Below are 16,101 nucleotides of genomic sequence, written 5' to 3' on the forward strand. Positions count from 1 at the left end.
GACAGGAACCAGACAGACTTGGGTTCAAATCCCACTTTGGAGCCCCAGAAGAATAACAGTGGGGAACAGTAATGTTCATCCCAAAAGGCTGTAAGGATTAGCAATATTTCATATAGAGCACATATTATGGCAATTGTTTCATTAATGGTAACAGTTTGGGTCAGTGTAGAACGTTTTATTATAAAATTTCCAGCTTTATGTTTAGATTTATTAACATTTAATTATTTTAAATTTCTTAGCCTATATACAAGCAAATAGTAATAAAATGTTTTTGTAGGAGTTACAGCTACTGGATGTGAGACCAGAAATAAGGATGAAGTAAGCATTATTATCCTGACTTGATAAATGAGGAAACTAAATTAACTCAAAGTTAAGGAGATTATCCAGAATGTTCCATCTGGTGGTAGTTACTACTTTTAGACTTCTTTTAAAGATCTGTGATTTAGATACCATAAAATACCTGGAAGAAACGGAACCTAACATGCATTTTTATATGGAGAGAGGCAAAAGTTGCAATATGAGAAGCTTCTGTGTAAGTAACTTTACCGTGTCGGGCAGCATCGTATTTTGACATGTTAACTCGCAGGAGGAAATTATTCAAGCTGTTGAGGTAAGCTGGAAGTGAGTGATAGCCTTCTGGATCATACCATACCTGTTAAATTCCAAAAGAGGGCAAGATCAGTATTGTGTTAAAATAAATTAGGCTGCTTATACATCTGATACCCCACAGAATTTATATTTAAAATCAGAGCACCAATTTCCCAATAACTTATTTTATCTTGGAAGATGAGAACCATTCCCCAGAGTGTTGCCCACAGACCTCTACGTTTCCAATTTAGAGATGGGCAGAGATTGGGAAAATAGTTTTTTTCTTTTCCTGTGTGATAGCACTAAGTTATTAGTTAGTGATTCTGTATCTTCTGCATAGGCAAAGCTTGAAATAAACTGCAGAAATTGTTAATATCTCCATCTCTGTGACTAGTCTACCGAGATTTTGGGGCTAGAGCTAAAACATTCTCAATAATAATAACAACAACAACAAATGGCATCTGGGCCAGTCTGTACAAAGACGTTAAATATATACACAAACATTGTGTCCTTAGCAACAAGACTGATAACCTTGAAATTCCTACACCAACTTTCCATCCCTACTTATAACCCACAAGGGAGTGAGTTACTTTATCTTCTCTGTCAAAAACAGAGGGACTTAAAATACTGGTGTGCTTCAATTCAGGAAACCCTGTTGATAATTTAAAATTACAAGAGAAAAAAAATAAAAAAAATAAAATTACAAGAGAAAACTTATTTAACATTAGAACTCTTTGTTTATGCAAGAATGTTTACTCTGTGTGTGGAGAGAGGAAGAAAAAGAACAAATGGCAGGTCAAGGACATTCAAATCTCCAACACTACTGTCTACTTTTTTTTTAAGATTTTATTTATTTATTCATAGAGACAGAGAGAGAGAGAGAGAGAGAGAGAGAGAGAGAGAGAGAGAGAGAGGTAGAGACACAGGCAGAGGGAGAAGCAGGCATCATACAGAGAGCCTGACGTTGGACTCGATCCAGGGTCTCCAGGATCATGCCCTGGGCTGCAGGCGGCGCTAAACCGCTGCGCCACCGGGGATGCCCTGCTGTCTACTTTAAAAAAAAAAAAAAGATTTTATTTATCTATTTAGGCTGGGGAGGGGCAGAAGGAGAAGCAGACTCCTGGCTGAGCTGGGAGCCCAAAGTAGGGCTCCATCCCAGGACCCTGAGATCATGACCTGAGCTGAAGGCAGACAGTTAACTGACTGAGCCACCCAGGTGCCCCTACTGTCTACTTTTTACATGACCCTATAAAAATCGGTTAAAATAGGCCATATGATATCTATCTCATAGGAATGTTGTGAGAATGTAGTCAGGTAGTTTGTATAACAGGTTATCAGTGCTTGGCTTATCACAGACACTAAATAAATATTAATTTCTCCACTTCCCCCAAGTTTATATATGTCTCATCACCAAATGAGAAGTATGAGAAGGATAATTTAAAATTCCTAAGACTACATAGATCATATATGCATGACTCTAGCTTTTTGAAAGCATAGGTATGATCTAAAGGTTAAAAAGAAAGAAAGAAAGAAAGAAAGAAAGAAAGAAAGAAAGAAAGAAAGAAAGAAAGAAAGAAAGAAAGAAAGCCTACAGGAGTATTTATCTCCATCAAATTCTGTTAAGTATACAGGTCTGTAAGAAACAAGGATAAAAAAATATAAAACATACATAAAGAAAAAAGGATAAAACATTAATGTTTGGTTAACAAAAAATTATAAAAAGAGTATACCCATTGAACTATCACTCGTGTTGAGGAACAAAAATTGCCAGCATCCAGAATATCTTCTTGGGATTCTCTGTGTCCCTCAAGATTATAATACTGTCTCTAGACAATATGGTTGAGTTTTGCCAACTCTTAAAGTTTACAGTAAATGCAATCATGGTTAAGTGTTTCTTTTTGTTTTTTCTTTTGCTTATTAATAATGTTTGAGATATTTACCTGCTTGCAGGGAACTGAGCTCATTTCATTGTTGAAAGTTCTACTGGAATACACAACAATTCATTTATGCTACTGTATATAGACATTTGGGGTTGTGTTTTTGGCTCATATGAGAAACACTACTATGTAAATTTTTGTATATGTATCCTGGTGCTTTTGTATCTATGTTTCCCTGGGGCAAATACATAGGACTGGAACCCCAGTGCTACAGGAAAAGTATCATGCCAAACAGCTGCTCAGCTTGATTGCACGCATGTTTTGTTTCTACTTCATGAAAATGCTTGAGCATTTCAAGTTCACATTCTCATTTGTATGACATCCCAGAAGAAAGGTTATGACTTACCTTAGCAAGTGTTCTATTGGCAGGAACTTCTGTTATATCAAAACGAAGGTCTTTAGTCAAAGGCAGTCCAAAACTCCAACCTCCGTATCTATATAGAATAACAAAATTTATATTTGTTTTAATGGAGAAAATAGTCATAAATGGACCTAAAAATTTTTTTTGGATCTAAAATGTTTAACTGAGGGTTCAATGTTTTCTTTTCATTAGGAGCACGTAAAGTATGAAATACTGCCTGATGAATATTTTCATTTTTATTGATTTCTTTTCTACATTTTAATCTAAGGTGCACATTATTTAAAGTGTATATTATTAGAAGTAAAAAACTCCTTTAAACAATTGCAAATACAGAGTAATCATTCTGAAAATAAGTGATCTGTAATCTAACCAATTCTTTCAAACTTAACTGGATCATGCACCACCTCAAAATTTAGAATACTTTAGCCCTTAAAAAAATCCTTTTTAAAGAAGTGACTTAATACTAAAGGGATATAAGATCAGTTCTCATCTTTTTTCAAATGGCTGTTTTCTTCGATTCTCCAGACTTTTCCCTCTAGCTTGTCCCCTGGTGTTATACTTTCTCTTCCTGGTATTTGAAGGTGAATTGTGCCTATATAATTGCCTGGCACTTGTCAGTTATAGTATCTTAAAAATAAAAAGTGGATTTAAAAAATCCAAGCAGTAATTTTAAGAATAGATTAAATGTCCCATATTAGATTTGGGTTAAATAAATAATGGCACAGTCATACTAGACTACTTGTGACTATCATCCTAAATGTGATATGATAGAGCTGTATTTTTGACATGCAAAGAACACTACAGTATATTGTCTACTTTTTAAAAAGTATGTTTAAAAATTTTTTTATAATAAACCTCATTTTGTTGAAAATATTTACATGTATCTGTATCTAGAAAATTTCTGGAAGGATATATAGTCAATAGTGGTTATATCTAGACAGAGATTCCTTTTTCCTTCTCTTATATGTAGTTTCTAATTATTTTAGTGAATATCAGTCATTTATGTACATTGAGAAATAAAAGAGGGAAGAGATGGAGGAAATAGTAGCTATTGCAAAATGACCAACTCCCCCTGCCCCTGCTTTATTTGAGGTATAACTGACAAATATTGCATGTATTCAGAGCACACAACTTGATATTTTGATACATGTGTACACTGTGAAATAATCACAATCAAGCTAATTAAAATGTCCATCACCTCACATAGTTACCATTTTCTTTTAGTGTGCACATGCATGCATGTATATGTGTGTTTGTGTGTGTGGTGAGAACTCTTAAGATCCATCCTTTTACCAAATTTCAAGTCTACGATACAGTATTGTTAAGTGCAGTCACATTGCTGTAGATTAGCTTTCCAGAATCTATTCATCTTGCATAACTGAAACTTTGTGGCCCTTAACCACATTTTCCCATTTTCTGCTACCCCCAGACCATGGCAACCACCATTCTACTTTCTGCTTTGTGAGTCTGACTATTCAAATGCCATATATAAGTGGGATCGTGCAGTATCTGCCTTTCTGGTTTATTTCATTTAGTATAGAATCTCCTCCAGGCCCATTCACGGTATCCCAAATACAAGCCTACCAACCTTACATCCACAGCAAACCTTTAGGTGGCTTAGGTACAAGCCTGTGGCCTTACTACACATGGACACATTTTATTCCGACACGGATATCATAATCTAAATTTGAGATATTTATATTGGAATCAAGGCCAACTGTCACCTAAAGCCATGCCTTAAAACTCTCCAAATCGGTGTAATCTAGCCAATAAACAATTTTGCTTCAAGAAAGAAAAAACGTACAAGTTTAACAATATGTCTTTGTGGCCTAAAGAAACTCCAGTGCTTCTCGATTTCCTAAAATGAGTCTTAATTTGAGAGACTGAAATTTTTTTTGAGAGACTGATATTTTTTAAAGAAACTTTAATACAGAAGACTCTTGATAAAATAGAGAATTTTTAAAAAATATTTTATTTATTAACTTATGAGAGACACACAGAGAGAGAGAGAGAGAGAGAGAGAGAGAGAGAGAGAGAGGCAGAGACACAGGCAGAGGGAGAAGCAGGCTCCATGCAGGGAGCCTGACGTGGGACTCGATCCCATGTCCCCAGGATCATGTCCTGGACTGAAGGCAGTGCTAAACCACTGAGCCACCCGGGCTGCCCTAAAATAGAGAATTTAACCAAGTAAATAGCCAATAGAAATTTTCGTCTATTTTTTTTAAGGATTTATTTATTTTAAAGAAAGCAAGCAAGCAAGACAGCATGACTGAGGGGAGGGATAGAGGAAGAGGGAGAGAAGCAGACTCCCTGCTGAGTGGGGAGCATGACATGGGGCTTGATCTCAAGACTCTGAGGTCATGACCTGAGTGGAAACCAAGAGTCAGACACTTAACCAACTGAGCCACCCAGGCACCCTGGAAATTTTCATCTATTGTTTCAAGGTTATAAGGCAGTTGCCATTAAAAAATATGAAAGCAAGGTAAATTATATGCTAAATTAATATGCTATAAGTAGAATATTTTTACCTTTTTTGCATAAATTCATTAGCAGTTGATATAAGATAATTTTCTAAGCGGTGTCCAGTGAGGTTGTAAATTATTTGAGAAGAATAAGTTCTTCTATGCGGTGGAGAGTAGTTAAATTTAGGACACTCCTGAAAAATAAAGTTAAAAATGAAGTTTTGACTGATGCTTTGCAAATCAAATAGACAATGTCAAGGAGCTTCGGTCTCATGATTTGTCTACTGCTGCAACAGGTAGAGTGTTATAGGACTGTCTTCTGACTCTGAAGAGCATTGAAAAGGAAGGCATCTTCCTATTCCAAGAAATTAGAATAATTGTTATTTATATAGAGCATATACATATGCTTAGGACTCATTTGAAGCCAAAAAGAATACAAGTTAACCAATGTGCAATTTTCTTTTTACTGTACTAAACAAGTTTGATATGCATGGAGAATAATGTTAGGATGACTCAAAATTCCCTTAATAATTCACAGGAAAGAAAAAATGTTTGCCTGGATTTGTAAAGATAACATTAATGGACATAAAGTTCTCAGGTGACAGCAGTGAAGTTTGTGTTGTATTATTTTTAAGGTACCAAACCTGGGTTTCAGAGCTCATGTTTACGTATATCTAAATCTATATAACTTAATTTTAAATAAATTTAAATCTAATCTTTACACATGCAAATGTAAAGTTATTCCAAAATAAAGTTTATATATATTGTAAAGTTGCTTATATATGTCTATATGCACACACATATATTGCAAATTTAATACTGAGAGTCTCTGTGTACCCTTTACCTAGTTCTCCCCATTGTTAGCATCTTACATTACTGCCATTGCACATTTGTCAAAATTAAATGCGTCGGTACATTACTATTAACCAACCTCACAGCTTGGTTTTATGCTCATAAGCTTTCTTAAGTTTTCACTGAAGTTACCCATGCTTCTGTGACATGAGGTTTAGTTGGGAGAATCCTAGTATTTTTCCAGTTTCTCTTTCCATCCTTTCACATGATGCCCCAGAGGCTAAGGCTAGAACCACATGTGTGTACTGAGATCATACATAAAGTTGCTCTAAAATACGAATGCTGAATTTCCTCTTACATCAAATCAGATGAACAATTAGATCATACTTAAAGAATGCTACTGGTTCTACAATTAGAGACACTCTTATGAATGTAATTATCTGGCTTTAATCTTTTGTTGAATTAAATATACAGAAGAGCACATATAGGTATGCTGCTTGATACATTTTTTTTTAAATTTTTATTTATTTATGATAGTTGCACACACACACACAGAGAGAGAGAGAGAGAGAGAGAGAGAGAGAGAGAGAGAGGCAGAGACACAGGCAGAGGGAGAAGCAGGCTCCATGCACCGGGAGCCCGATGTGGGATTCGATCCCGGATCTCCAGGATCGCGCCTTGGGCCAAAGGCAGGCGCCAAACCGCTGCGCCACCCAGGGATCCCCTGCTTGATACATTTTGACAAACTGAACACACTCATATAACCAGAAACCAGATCAGAAAACATAACAATGCAAGGACCACTCCCAAAGTACCCAGCACAGAATAGTTTAGTCTTTCTGTACATTATATAAACAGAATCGTATGGTATATACTCCCTTGTATTTGACTTTTTCCACTCATCATTCCTTTTTTTTTTCTACACATCATTCCTTTGTGAGAATTCTCCATATAATATGTGTAGTTGTAGATCAATCATTCTCATTTTGCTGTATATAGAATTCCAGTGTGAAAATGTATTACATTCGATTTATCCACTCTAATGTTGGTGGGAATCTGAGTGGCTATTATGAACAGTAGTGCTATGAATACCTAGCATATGCCTCTTGATGAACCCATTCACGCCTCTGATGGGAATACAATACAAATGGAATTGCTGGCCCTAGGGTATGTGTATCTTCAGCATTATTAGGTACTGTCAAATGTTTTATATACATATTTAGTGATTTACTTCTATTTTTAAAAAGTTTTTATTTTAATTCCAGTTAGTTAATATACAATGTTATATTTGTTTCAGGGCTACAATGTATTCAACACTTCCATATGTCACCCTGTGCTCATCACAGCAAGTGAGCTCCTTAATCCTCATCACCTATTTCATTCATCCCCCCACCCTCTCTCGTAAACATCAGTTGTTCTATAATTAAAAAGTCTCTTTCTTGCTTTGACTCTCTTATTTTTCCCTTTGATTAATGAAATTTATCTAATTCCAATTTATATAAATATATATGTATATATCTACACACATTTATATATTATTTATTTATTTATTTGACAGAGAGAGAGAGAGAGAGAGAACAAGCAGGGGTAACAGGAGAGGGAGAAGTAGGCTCCCCACTGAGCAGGAAGCCCAACTGGGGGAGGGGGGGTTCAATCCCAGGACCCTGAGATCATGACCTGAGCTCAAGCAGATGCTTAACCATTTGACTCTTAGTGTGAACTAAAGAAAATACATGATGAATTTCAGAAATTAGCTAAATCAGATGAGGGATCAGAACTCTCTGAGTACTAGGTAAGACTGGTATTGAAATATGCAAGGATTTCTAAAGATGCTTATGCGATCCCAGCTTTTATTGTTAGTAATTATCTTGCATGAGAACACAAAAATAGGTTGCGTTTACAGAAAACATTTTCATTCTAAAAGTTTCAATGATACAATGCTATTAAGAAAATATTGCTAGATTCCTCTCCTATGGGGAAGTAAGTTGACAACAGAGTCCCTCTTAGAAACTAACAGTGACCCCTTCAACAGTCTTTCATTTCCCCAGTGAATTTGGTTTTCTTAAAAGTATGTGGCATTGATAGGTCTAGAAGAGTAAGGTATCTATAAAATACAGATGGCATAAGGGATGGTTGGACAATCTTTTCTGTTTCTACCAGGACATGGATTTTTCTTGCATTGTGGAGGTATGCCTTAGAGACAAATGAAGTTCTGTTCTGGACTTGCACATTATTGACTTCATAGCTGACCATCAAATGGGCAGTCTCACTCTGTTTTCAAATGTGACACTAATGGTGGCTTTGTTGTCTGAAACATAGAGCTTTCTGGTTAGAACTGAACTGAGACCAAAAATTCATTTTTAGTTGGTTTCCACAAGATTGTCATAGAATTACCCGCCTTTGGAAATTTGTTCTGAGATGGATTTAAGACAGTGACCTGAAGTTCAAAGGCAATATTTTTGAGCTGCCCCGCTCCACGTCTCTGAGCTACTAGCTTCCATAAAATGAAATTATACTGACTCTTTGGTAACCTGGATGGATCTTTCAAGTTTCAATATTTATTCCTTTCTTTTTCCTGGAATGGAATTCCATCTTACCTGAATATTTTCTGAGCAGGAGCAAACACCAAAATTAGTGACAGGCTCCCCACTGGTGTTCCATTTTCCCAGACTGCCTTTCTTTAAACACCTTCTGCAAATAAAAATGTTATTAAAGTTATGTGTGCGTGTTCTCATGTTTATGTATGAATATATAAGCGAGTATTTGGTATTAAATTCAGGTGTATAGTCTTAGGTACAGTCTACTGGTTTTTCATAACTCAAATATACATTATACTACCATTTTCAAATGATCTGACATTTTACGAGGGATAAGAGAGAGCACTTATTGATCGAACAGTGTTGAACCAAAGCTCACTGAATTGTTTTAATGTGGCCGGATGGGGTTTTTTGATGCCTTTCTTTGCTCTTTCATCCTGTCCTCTGACAGGAAGGTGATACTTTAGCAAAATAGTGCACCAATGTCAGGTTCACATGCACTGTGTACCGTATCTTGGAAGTTCAAATAGGCAATACTACACAGAGCAAAGACAGGGATTGGACTCAGAAGACTTGTGCCTTAGTTTTAGCCGATTGACTTACAATCTAGATTTTTTTTTTAGACAAGAATCTCAGTCTGTATAAGTTTCAGTTAAAAATAAGGTTAATAATTCACAGGGTTGCTGTGATTGTAAATGGAAATAGGTACATAAGAGAACTCCACAAGTTATACAGGCCTTCATGTTTATTATTACAGGATAGCATAGACATGGAATGAGCTAGAGGGGAGGGAGAAAATCTGTTCAATACAGATTTTTCTTAGCGGGGGAGAAATCCCAGCCCCCAACACATACCTATTCACACACACACACACACACACACACCTGTACATGTACACACACAAACTGGAGTGTCAAGAGAAGAAAAAGAAAAAAAAGAAACCCAAGAACCACTTACGGATCACTGATGTTCAAACACATGTTGTCGATGCCAGGGAAGTTCCACATTGCTGAGACCAGGCCTTGTGTGCTTGGGTGAGAATTCCTGTAATATTAAAGGAAAGGAACACATTCTTGATCTTCCACTAGTCTTCTATATTCAAGTCATGCTCATGAATAGTTTGGAAAAATAAAATATGTTGTCTATGGGATAGTCTTCTTAAAAACCTGAGACTCCATATCAGGAAAAAAAAAATAAGTATCGTGGAAAAAAAATCAGCACAACTCTCTCTTTGGCTGCCTTGTTATTCTCCTAATCATCACATGCATTTAGTGATCACCTATTGTATATATGTAATATTATATTATGCAGAATTCTGACCTTACTATCTAACACTTGTGAGGCCGTTAACAAATTCTTTGCTATATATTACAACAGATTGGGAAGTCACACCTAACCTGGCTTTCTTGATTAAAGTCTAGTCATTAAAAATAAAAACCTGCCTATAACTTTACTTTTAGACAAACACAAAAACTCTTATAAAGTTATTTGTTGGCAATAGAAATGTCATATTGCAATAAATCAAACTGTCCATTCCTTTGGTAGAATCAGGAACAGCACCTCACAATTCTTTATCCTCCAGCATTGCAGGCAGTCACGGAGGCGCACTCACGCCTCTGGAGGCTGGGGAGATGTTTTAAAGGAAAGAAACTTACGCATAGAAGGTTGTCTGCTCAGAGGTACCGTAGAGAGATGGGGAGATCTGGATCTCTGGATAACTGTTGCTGGAGTTTCTCAGTGTGCCAAGGCCCATGGCAGTGGTGACAAAGACGATGGGGAGGATAACCTGAGCAATGATACCTTTCCAGTTCCTGCGTGTGTGGTGGAACCTCTTAATGAGGATAGCCATGATCTTCTTCAGTAACAGATCAAAACCACCCAACCTCTCTCCTCTTGTCAGGATTTTGTCTGATTAAAAAAAAGGGGGGGCATAGGGTTGGAGAGAGAGAGAGAGAGGGAGAGAGAGAGAGGGAGAGAGAGAGAGAGATTTGATAATACGGTTCTCGGAAACACTGGTAAATCACCTAACAAAGTAACTTCAAAAACCATGGATAGATAGTATAATGTGATATGGTAGGAATAGCTTGTATTTTGAAGGTTCTGATTTGAGGTTCAGCTCTTTCTTTTTTAACATTGGGCCCAAGCCTCTCCATGTCATAGAGCTGTATGTAAAAGTGCTTTGTGAATTATAAACCACTATACACAAAACATTATTAGTTGTATACACAGTCGTTTTACACGTCAGAGTGAGAGATCTATAATTTGGCAAATGAATATTGTCCCCAAGCTCCACAGTCTCAATTCCTGGTTGGTATGTATTGCTAATTATCAATATTCAAGAGATAGCTTCCATTGAGAGACTGAATTCAAATAACATAAACAGAAACCAACACCTGAAACTAATAGGACGTAAACTAATACAACAAATAACTACAGATTAAAAAAAGATAAAAAATAAATAAAATAAAATTTAAAAAACATAAATGGCAGCCAAAACATCTGCCTCGTCTAAGAACTTAATCCTACTGTGGGTAACTTAGTGATTATAAGTCTAACTGGCTCTCATTCTAATGGGAGGTCCAGTGAATTCATCTTCCACTTGGGAAAAGGGAAATGGTCTCCTCCAAAGTGTGATTCTAGTTCAAACACTCAATCATTACGTTCTCTTCAGAAATTTGGACCGATTTTATATGGCATTTCAAAACTCCATTTTTACCACTATAATCACAGAAGAAACCTCATTGGAAAAAAAAAATGTCTATGCTACCCCTACCACCCTGAAATGTTCTTCAGGTGCAGAGAAAAATCCCCTGACTTCTGAGCATGAGTAGCTGTGGAGGCCATAAACGGCTGCTTCCTCAATGGTACTCTTACAACTGATAATTCCATAGCCCCCTCTAAAAATATAATATTCTCTCCAAGGGCCTGCTGCCAAGCACTCCTCTAATGTGATAAGATGACCGTCAACTCTGTGGATATTTTTAATTCTCTATCACAAATTATGCAGCACAAAAAATCATGATCTTCATTTAGCTGATAAGGAAAAATACAAAGCTGCTTAATTTAAAATGAATTCCAATTAAACAGAGTGAACAAGTTTAAATGCAAACTCATATCTCTGCAAAGGGGAATTGTAGAAGGAGATGAATATTTTAAGTTAATTAGTATGCTTTTCTGTTTCTTGAGAAATTACATGTGGATGACTTACAGGTGTATCAAATGGAGCAAATGTGCTTTCTAAAAGATAATGTCAATGAGGGAAACATTTTGACTGAAGAATAGTTTCAAATTATGAGACAAATGCAGAGGCAAATACGTAACATTTACTTCCTGAGGCAGATGACCACTTTCTAATCAAAGTCCTCAATTCCATGGGCTCAACAATTATATTCCCCAAAAGATGATAAGTGAGGAATATGGCAGAGGACAAATGAGACTCCCAAGTTCCAGAACTATGCAAACATCAGAGATGATCTTTTCTAAGTTTTAGAGCCAGGCAAATGTTTAATTAAAAGTTCTATTCCTAGAGATTTTTTCCAAGTTAAGCAAACTGTTGAAATGACTATTCCATAATTTATACATCATTTTACTATATGCTTCCTTAAGTAAATAGTGTTTCCAAAGGCATAAATTAACTGTCAGAAAGAGAATAAGAGAGGATAAAAGTGAGGTTCAAAGGAGGTCAATTCCTCAAAGTCATATCAAGAAGTACGATTTTTGAAACATATCTTGTCTGAAGAATTGGGGGGAAACTATTATTACAGATTCTTAGCCATGGAGTCCGACTTCATCAAAACTAAGACCCTCCCCCCAAAAGCATTTTCTCAGAGTCAGAATTTTCTCCGCACCTGAATTGTTCACAGAAGGGAAAGATTAGACATGTTTTCCAACGAGGCCCCATAAAGAGTGATGACTCTTTTCTTATAACTTTTTTCGAAGACTTCTTTGCTGAATGTTTAATAAGCAATGAGTCAGCTATCTTGCAAGGTAACTGTCCATTGCTGAACAGCACCAATTACAGGAAAGATTTTAACTTGTTGAACACAAATCTAAAACTGTAGTAAGAAATGTCTTGAAAGTGACTTCTGGTGGGTATCAGGAATATGCACCACGACCCTAACAAGCAAGTTCTTTCAAGCTCTTCAATATATTTTTGAAATAGAGAATTTGATTTTCTTTAATAAATACTTGGCATATTAAAAAAAGCTTATTTTTCTTTATTCTTTTTGAATTTAAAAAGAAAATGTGAAGCTGAACTTTGTCCTGTGATTTTCTCATTTATGCCACTTATTGGAATTAAGCAAAATATGCACATTAGATTAATACCATCTCTGTCTGTGAAATTGCTGCTGCTCACAGATAAATCATCAGGAGCTGAGATGCCGTTGGTACTGGGATTTCCAATTTTCTTTTGTGTTAAGTGCTCAAGACTCATACTACTATTTTTTTGTGACTCTTTAGTCAAGTTCAGAAAGACCTAAAAAGAGAAATCAGAACACTTCATTAACACAAAACATGTATGTCCTTTCTAACTTCTAAGCTCAATTTTGATTTTTGAATTTTTATCACATTTACTGAGACAAGTAAGTGTAACTTTTAAAAAAATTTATTTATTCATGTAGACATAGCGAAAGAGAGAGAGAGAGAGAGAGAGGCAGAGATAGAAGCAGACTCCATGCAGGGAGCCTGACGTGGGACTCGATCCCGGGACTCCAGGATCGCGCTCTGGGCCAAAGGCAGGCGCTAAACCGCTGAGCCACCCAGGGATCCCAGTAAGTGTGACTTTAAGTGAATATTTCTGACAGCGAGTTTAAGTGAACATTTTTAACCATACAATGTTATCAAATATTACTGAGTACATTCTCTATGCTGTACCTTTAATCTCTGTGACTTACTTATATCTGGAAGTCTGTATCTCTTAAGTCCCTTCCCCTGTTTCACTCATCCCCTACCCCCCTAAGTAAGTGTTTTGGTACGTGAAAGATACGTGTTCTCTAATTGGATAAACATGTTTGTTTAAGAATGGTTTTGAGATAGTTTTAAGATTTTCTGGAAATGTTTATTTATTTCTTTTCTCGTTTTAAAAGAACTGCATATATTTATTCTAAGGGAACAATAAGTTATATCAGCTTCAAGAAAAGAAGAAACACACCTCTTCCACAGTGGTATCTGAAATGCCATAGCACCCGATGTTGAGGTCACCCATGCCATTGTCCAGCGCCCTCAGGAGTGACAGGTATGCCCCAGAGACTTTGGTGCTAAATGGAGGAAGCACATACACAAGCTCTCCCCCGATGTCCTCCTTGAGGTAGGCTTCAGCGAGATGTGATCGGATCATTGCTGTCACAGCCATCGTGTCGCATGTTGTATTTGCACTTAGATTTGGACTCTAGGGACAAAAACAGAGGTTACCACTCCCTTGTCCCTACACTCTGGTGGCACTCAAGGGCCCTAATCAGGGGATGGAGAGATTCTTTCAAACCACTCAGACCTGAGTCCGATGACACATCCCTCCTCAAATGGCTCCCTGTCCTGTGGGGGTCTCTAGAGCTGTCTACAAGTTACTATTCTATTGGCTTCATTCTCCCGCCTCCCCTGTCCCTTCTCCAGCAGCACTGCCCACTACTCATGGCCCTCATCTGCCCCACTCCAGCCTCAGCAGCCTCTTAGTGTTATCAGCGTGGTGAACTCAGCCACACCCTCCTCGGGCCTTCTCAACTGTGGTCTCTTTGCCCCCAGATAGTGACATGGCTCCTTCTCTCCCAAGCCCCAACTCCTGGCTCAACTGTCATCATCTCAGAGACCCTTTCTCTTCCACCCTACCTAAATTGGCACCACTCAGCATTCCCTATTCCCCCTCCTTTCCTTATTTCTACCCACAGCATTTACCACCTGCTAATACACTTAATAATAATCTTATCAATGGTATTATCTGAATTCTCCACTCTCTATTAGAATATAAACTCCACGAGGGTAGAGATTTTAATATCATCAGTTCACTGCTATAATCCCAAGAGCCTGGAATAGTGCCCTGGTCACACACAGAAGCATAATACATACATAATACACACATTTCTTAATGAATTAATGAATATAACAATAAACTACTTTTTATTTAGAAGTCACATCAGGATGTTCAGATGTAAAATAAATGGCTGTAGTCAAAGCCTACCTAATGGCATACACATCTGCACAGTATTGATAATCATATGCTATTTTTAGGTGGAACAGGGGTTCTATTCAGCACTGCCATTCTTCAAAGATTTCAAAGCATCACTGGCCTGAGTTAGTCTTCACATTGCCACTTGAGAGGTACTGATCAGAAGGTGAATACACAACTGCATATTTTCTTTATTTGCTTTAATGCAAAAAATCCAATTTTTAGCCTTATAGACTGAAATGCTAGGGAAACTAAAAGGCTGATTCTCTATCAGTAATCTGAGGATATAGATCCTTTTGTTAACAAAGTTAGCAACCCGAAGCATCAGCATCACCTGGGCCCTTGTTAGAAATGTAGTCAATTCTGGAGCTCCACCCCAGACCTACTGAATCAGAGACTCTTGGGGTGAGGCCAGAAATCTAGGTTTAACGGATACCTCCAAGTGTTCTGATGCTCCCTCAAGTTTGAGAAACATGAGACTAGCATATTAATGATGAATTTTAGCAACTAATAAAGTTGGAGAGATTCGGCGTCCATTTCACACAAAAATGAATTTATGACCCTATAACTGACTTGTATTTTCTCTCTTACAAACCTTTTTCTTGGTGAGCGTGAGGTGATACCCATCCCCAAATGCTTCCTTGAGGTAAAAAGGTGACCCACAGCAGCGCAGTCCACCCTGCTCCAGGAAGGCGATACGGTCACTCAGCACTTCGGCTTCGTCCAAGTGGTGCGTTGACAGAATGATTGTTCTGGCTTAAAAATATAGAGGAGAACAACCGAGGATGAAAAATGAAGACACAGTTTCTGAGATCTACAGAGTTAGCCCAAGTAAATCCTGTGATTTATGAGGAGAAGAGGCATGTTTTATGAGAGAACTGAAAGAATGACCAGAGGAGCTTTCAAAATAAACAAAGAGAAATTCAGAAGGGATGTTACTAAATATCCAGGGCTGTTTTCTTCTACGTTGGCAGCGAATAAGCATTTGTTGTGCTGTAGGGCTAAATGTCCATCCTTTGGAGTGTGTGCATTAGTGACTCCTTCCTTAGTTTGCTCCCTTGTCTTCATTTTCAGTTTTTCTCTCTGTCTCCCCCCCCCACTCTCTCCTCACTATGAAGAAGCAATAATTTTAAAGACTTTTTGAATATTCTTCTCTGATTAATGCACTCCAGTTTGATTGCTTCTTTGCTTCACATCCTGTTAGCACTTGTTTAGTCTGTTTTCAGTTTATTTTCGTTTGTGTATGTTTGGTATCTCTAATTTG

The 16,101-nt window shown here is 37.2% G+C and overlaps 1 protein-coding gene across 3 annotated transcripts in view; it reads right to left on the reverse strand.

The window, feature by feature from the left end:
- The window catches only part of ABCA12 (ATP binding cassette subfamily A member 12), a 168,089-nt gene that overhangs the window by 25,576 nt on the left and 126,412 nt on the right, over positions 1–16,101 (reverse strand). For all 3 annotated transcript variants that reach the window (XM_055345352.1, XM_055345351.1, XM_055345353.1), the window contains 9 exons: positions 15,433–15,593; positions 13,830–14,066; positions 13,004–13,154; positions 10,333–10,585; positions 9,635–9,721; positions 8,738–8,831; positions 5,415–5,542; positions 2,872–2,959; positions 547–652 (listed from right to left, as the gene is read on the reverse strand). In XM_055345352.1, the coding sequence (XP_055201327.1) occupies positions 547–652; positions 2,872–2,959; positions 5,415–5,542; positions 8,738–8,831; positions 9,635–9,721; positions 10,333–10,585; positions 13,004–13,154; positions 13,830–14,066; positions 15,433–15,593 (1,305 nt within the window). The remainder of the gene's footprint in view (positions 1–546; positions 653–2,871; positions 2,960–5,414; positions 5,543–8,737; positions 8,832–9,634; positions 9,722–10,332; positions 10,586–13,003; positions 13,155–13,829; positions 14,067–15,432; positions 15,594–16,101) is intronic.

This window comes from Nyctereutes procyonoides, unplaced genomic scaffold (assembly GCF_905146905.1).
Source record: "Nyctereutes procyonoides isolate TBG_1078 unplaced genomic scaffold, NYPRO_anot_genome, whole genome shotgun sequence".
NCBI classification, from domain to species: Eukaryota; Metazoa; Chordata; class Mammalia; order Carnivora; family Canidae; genus Nyctereutes; species Nyctereutes procyonoides.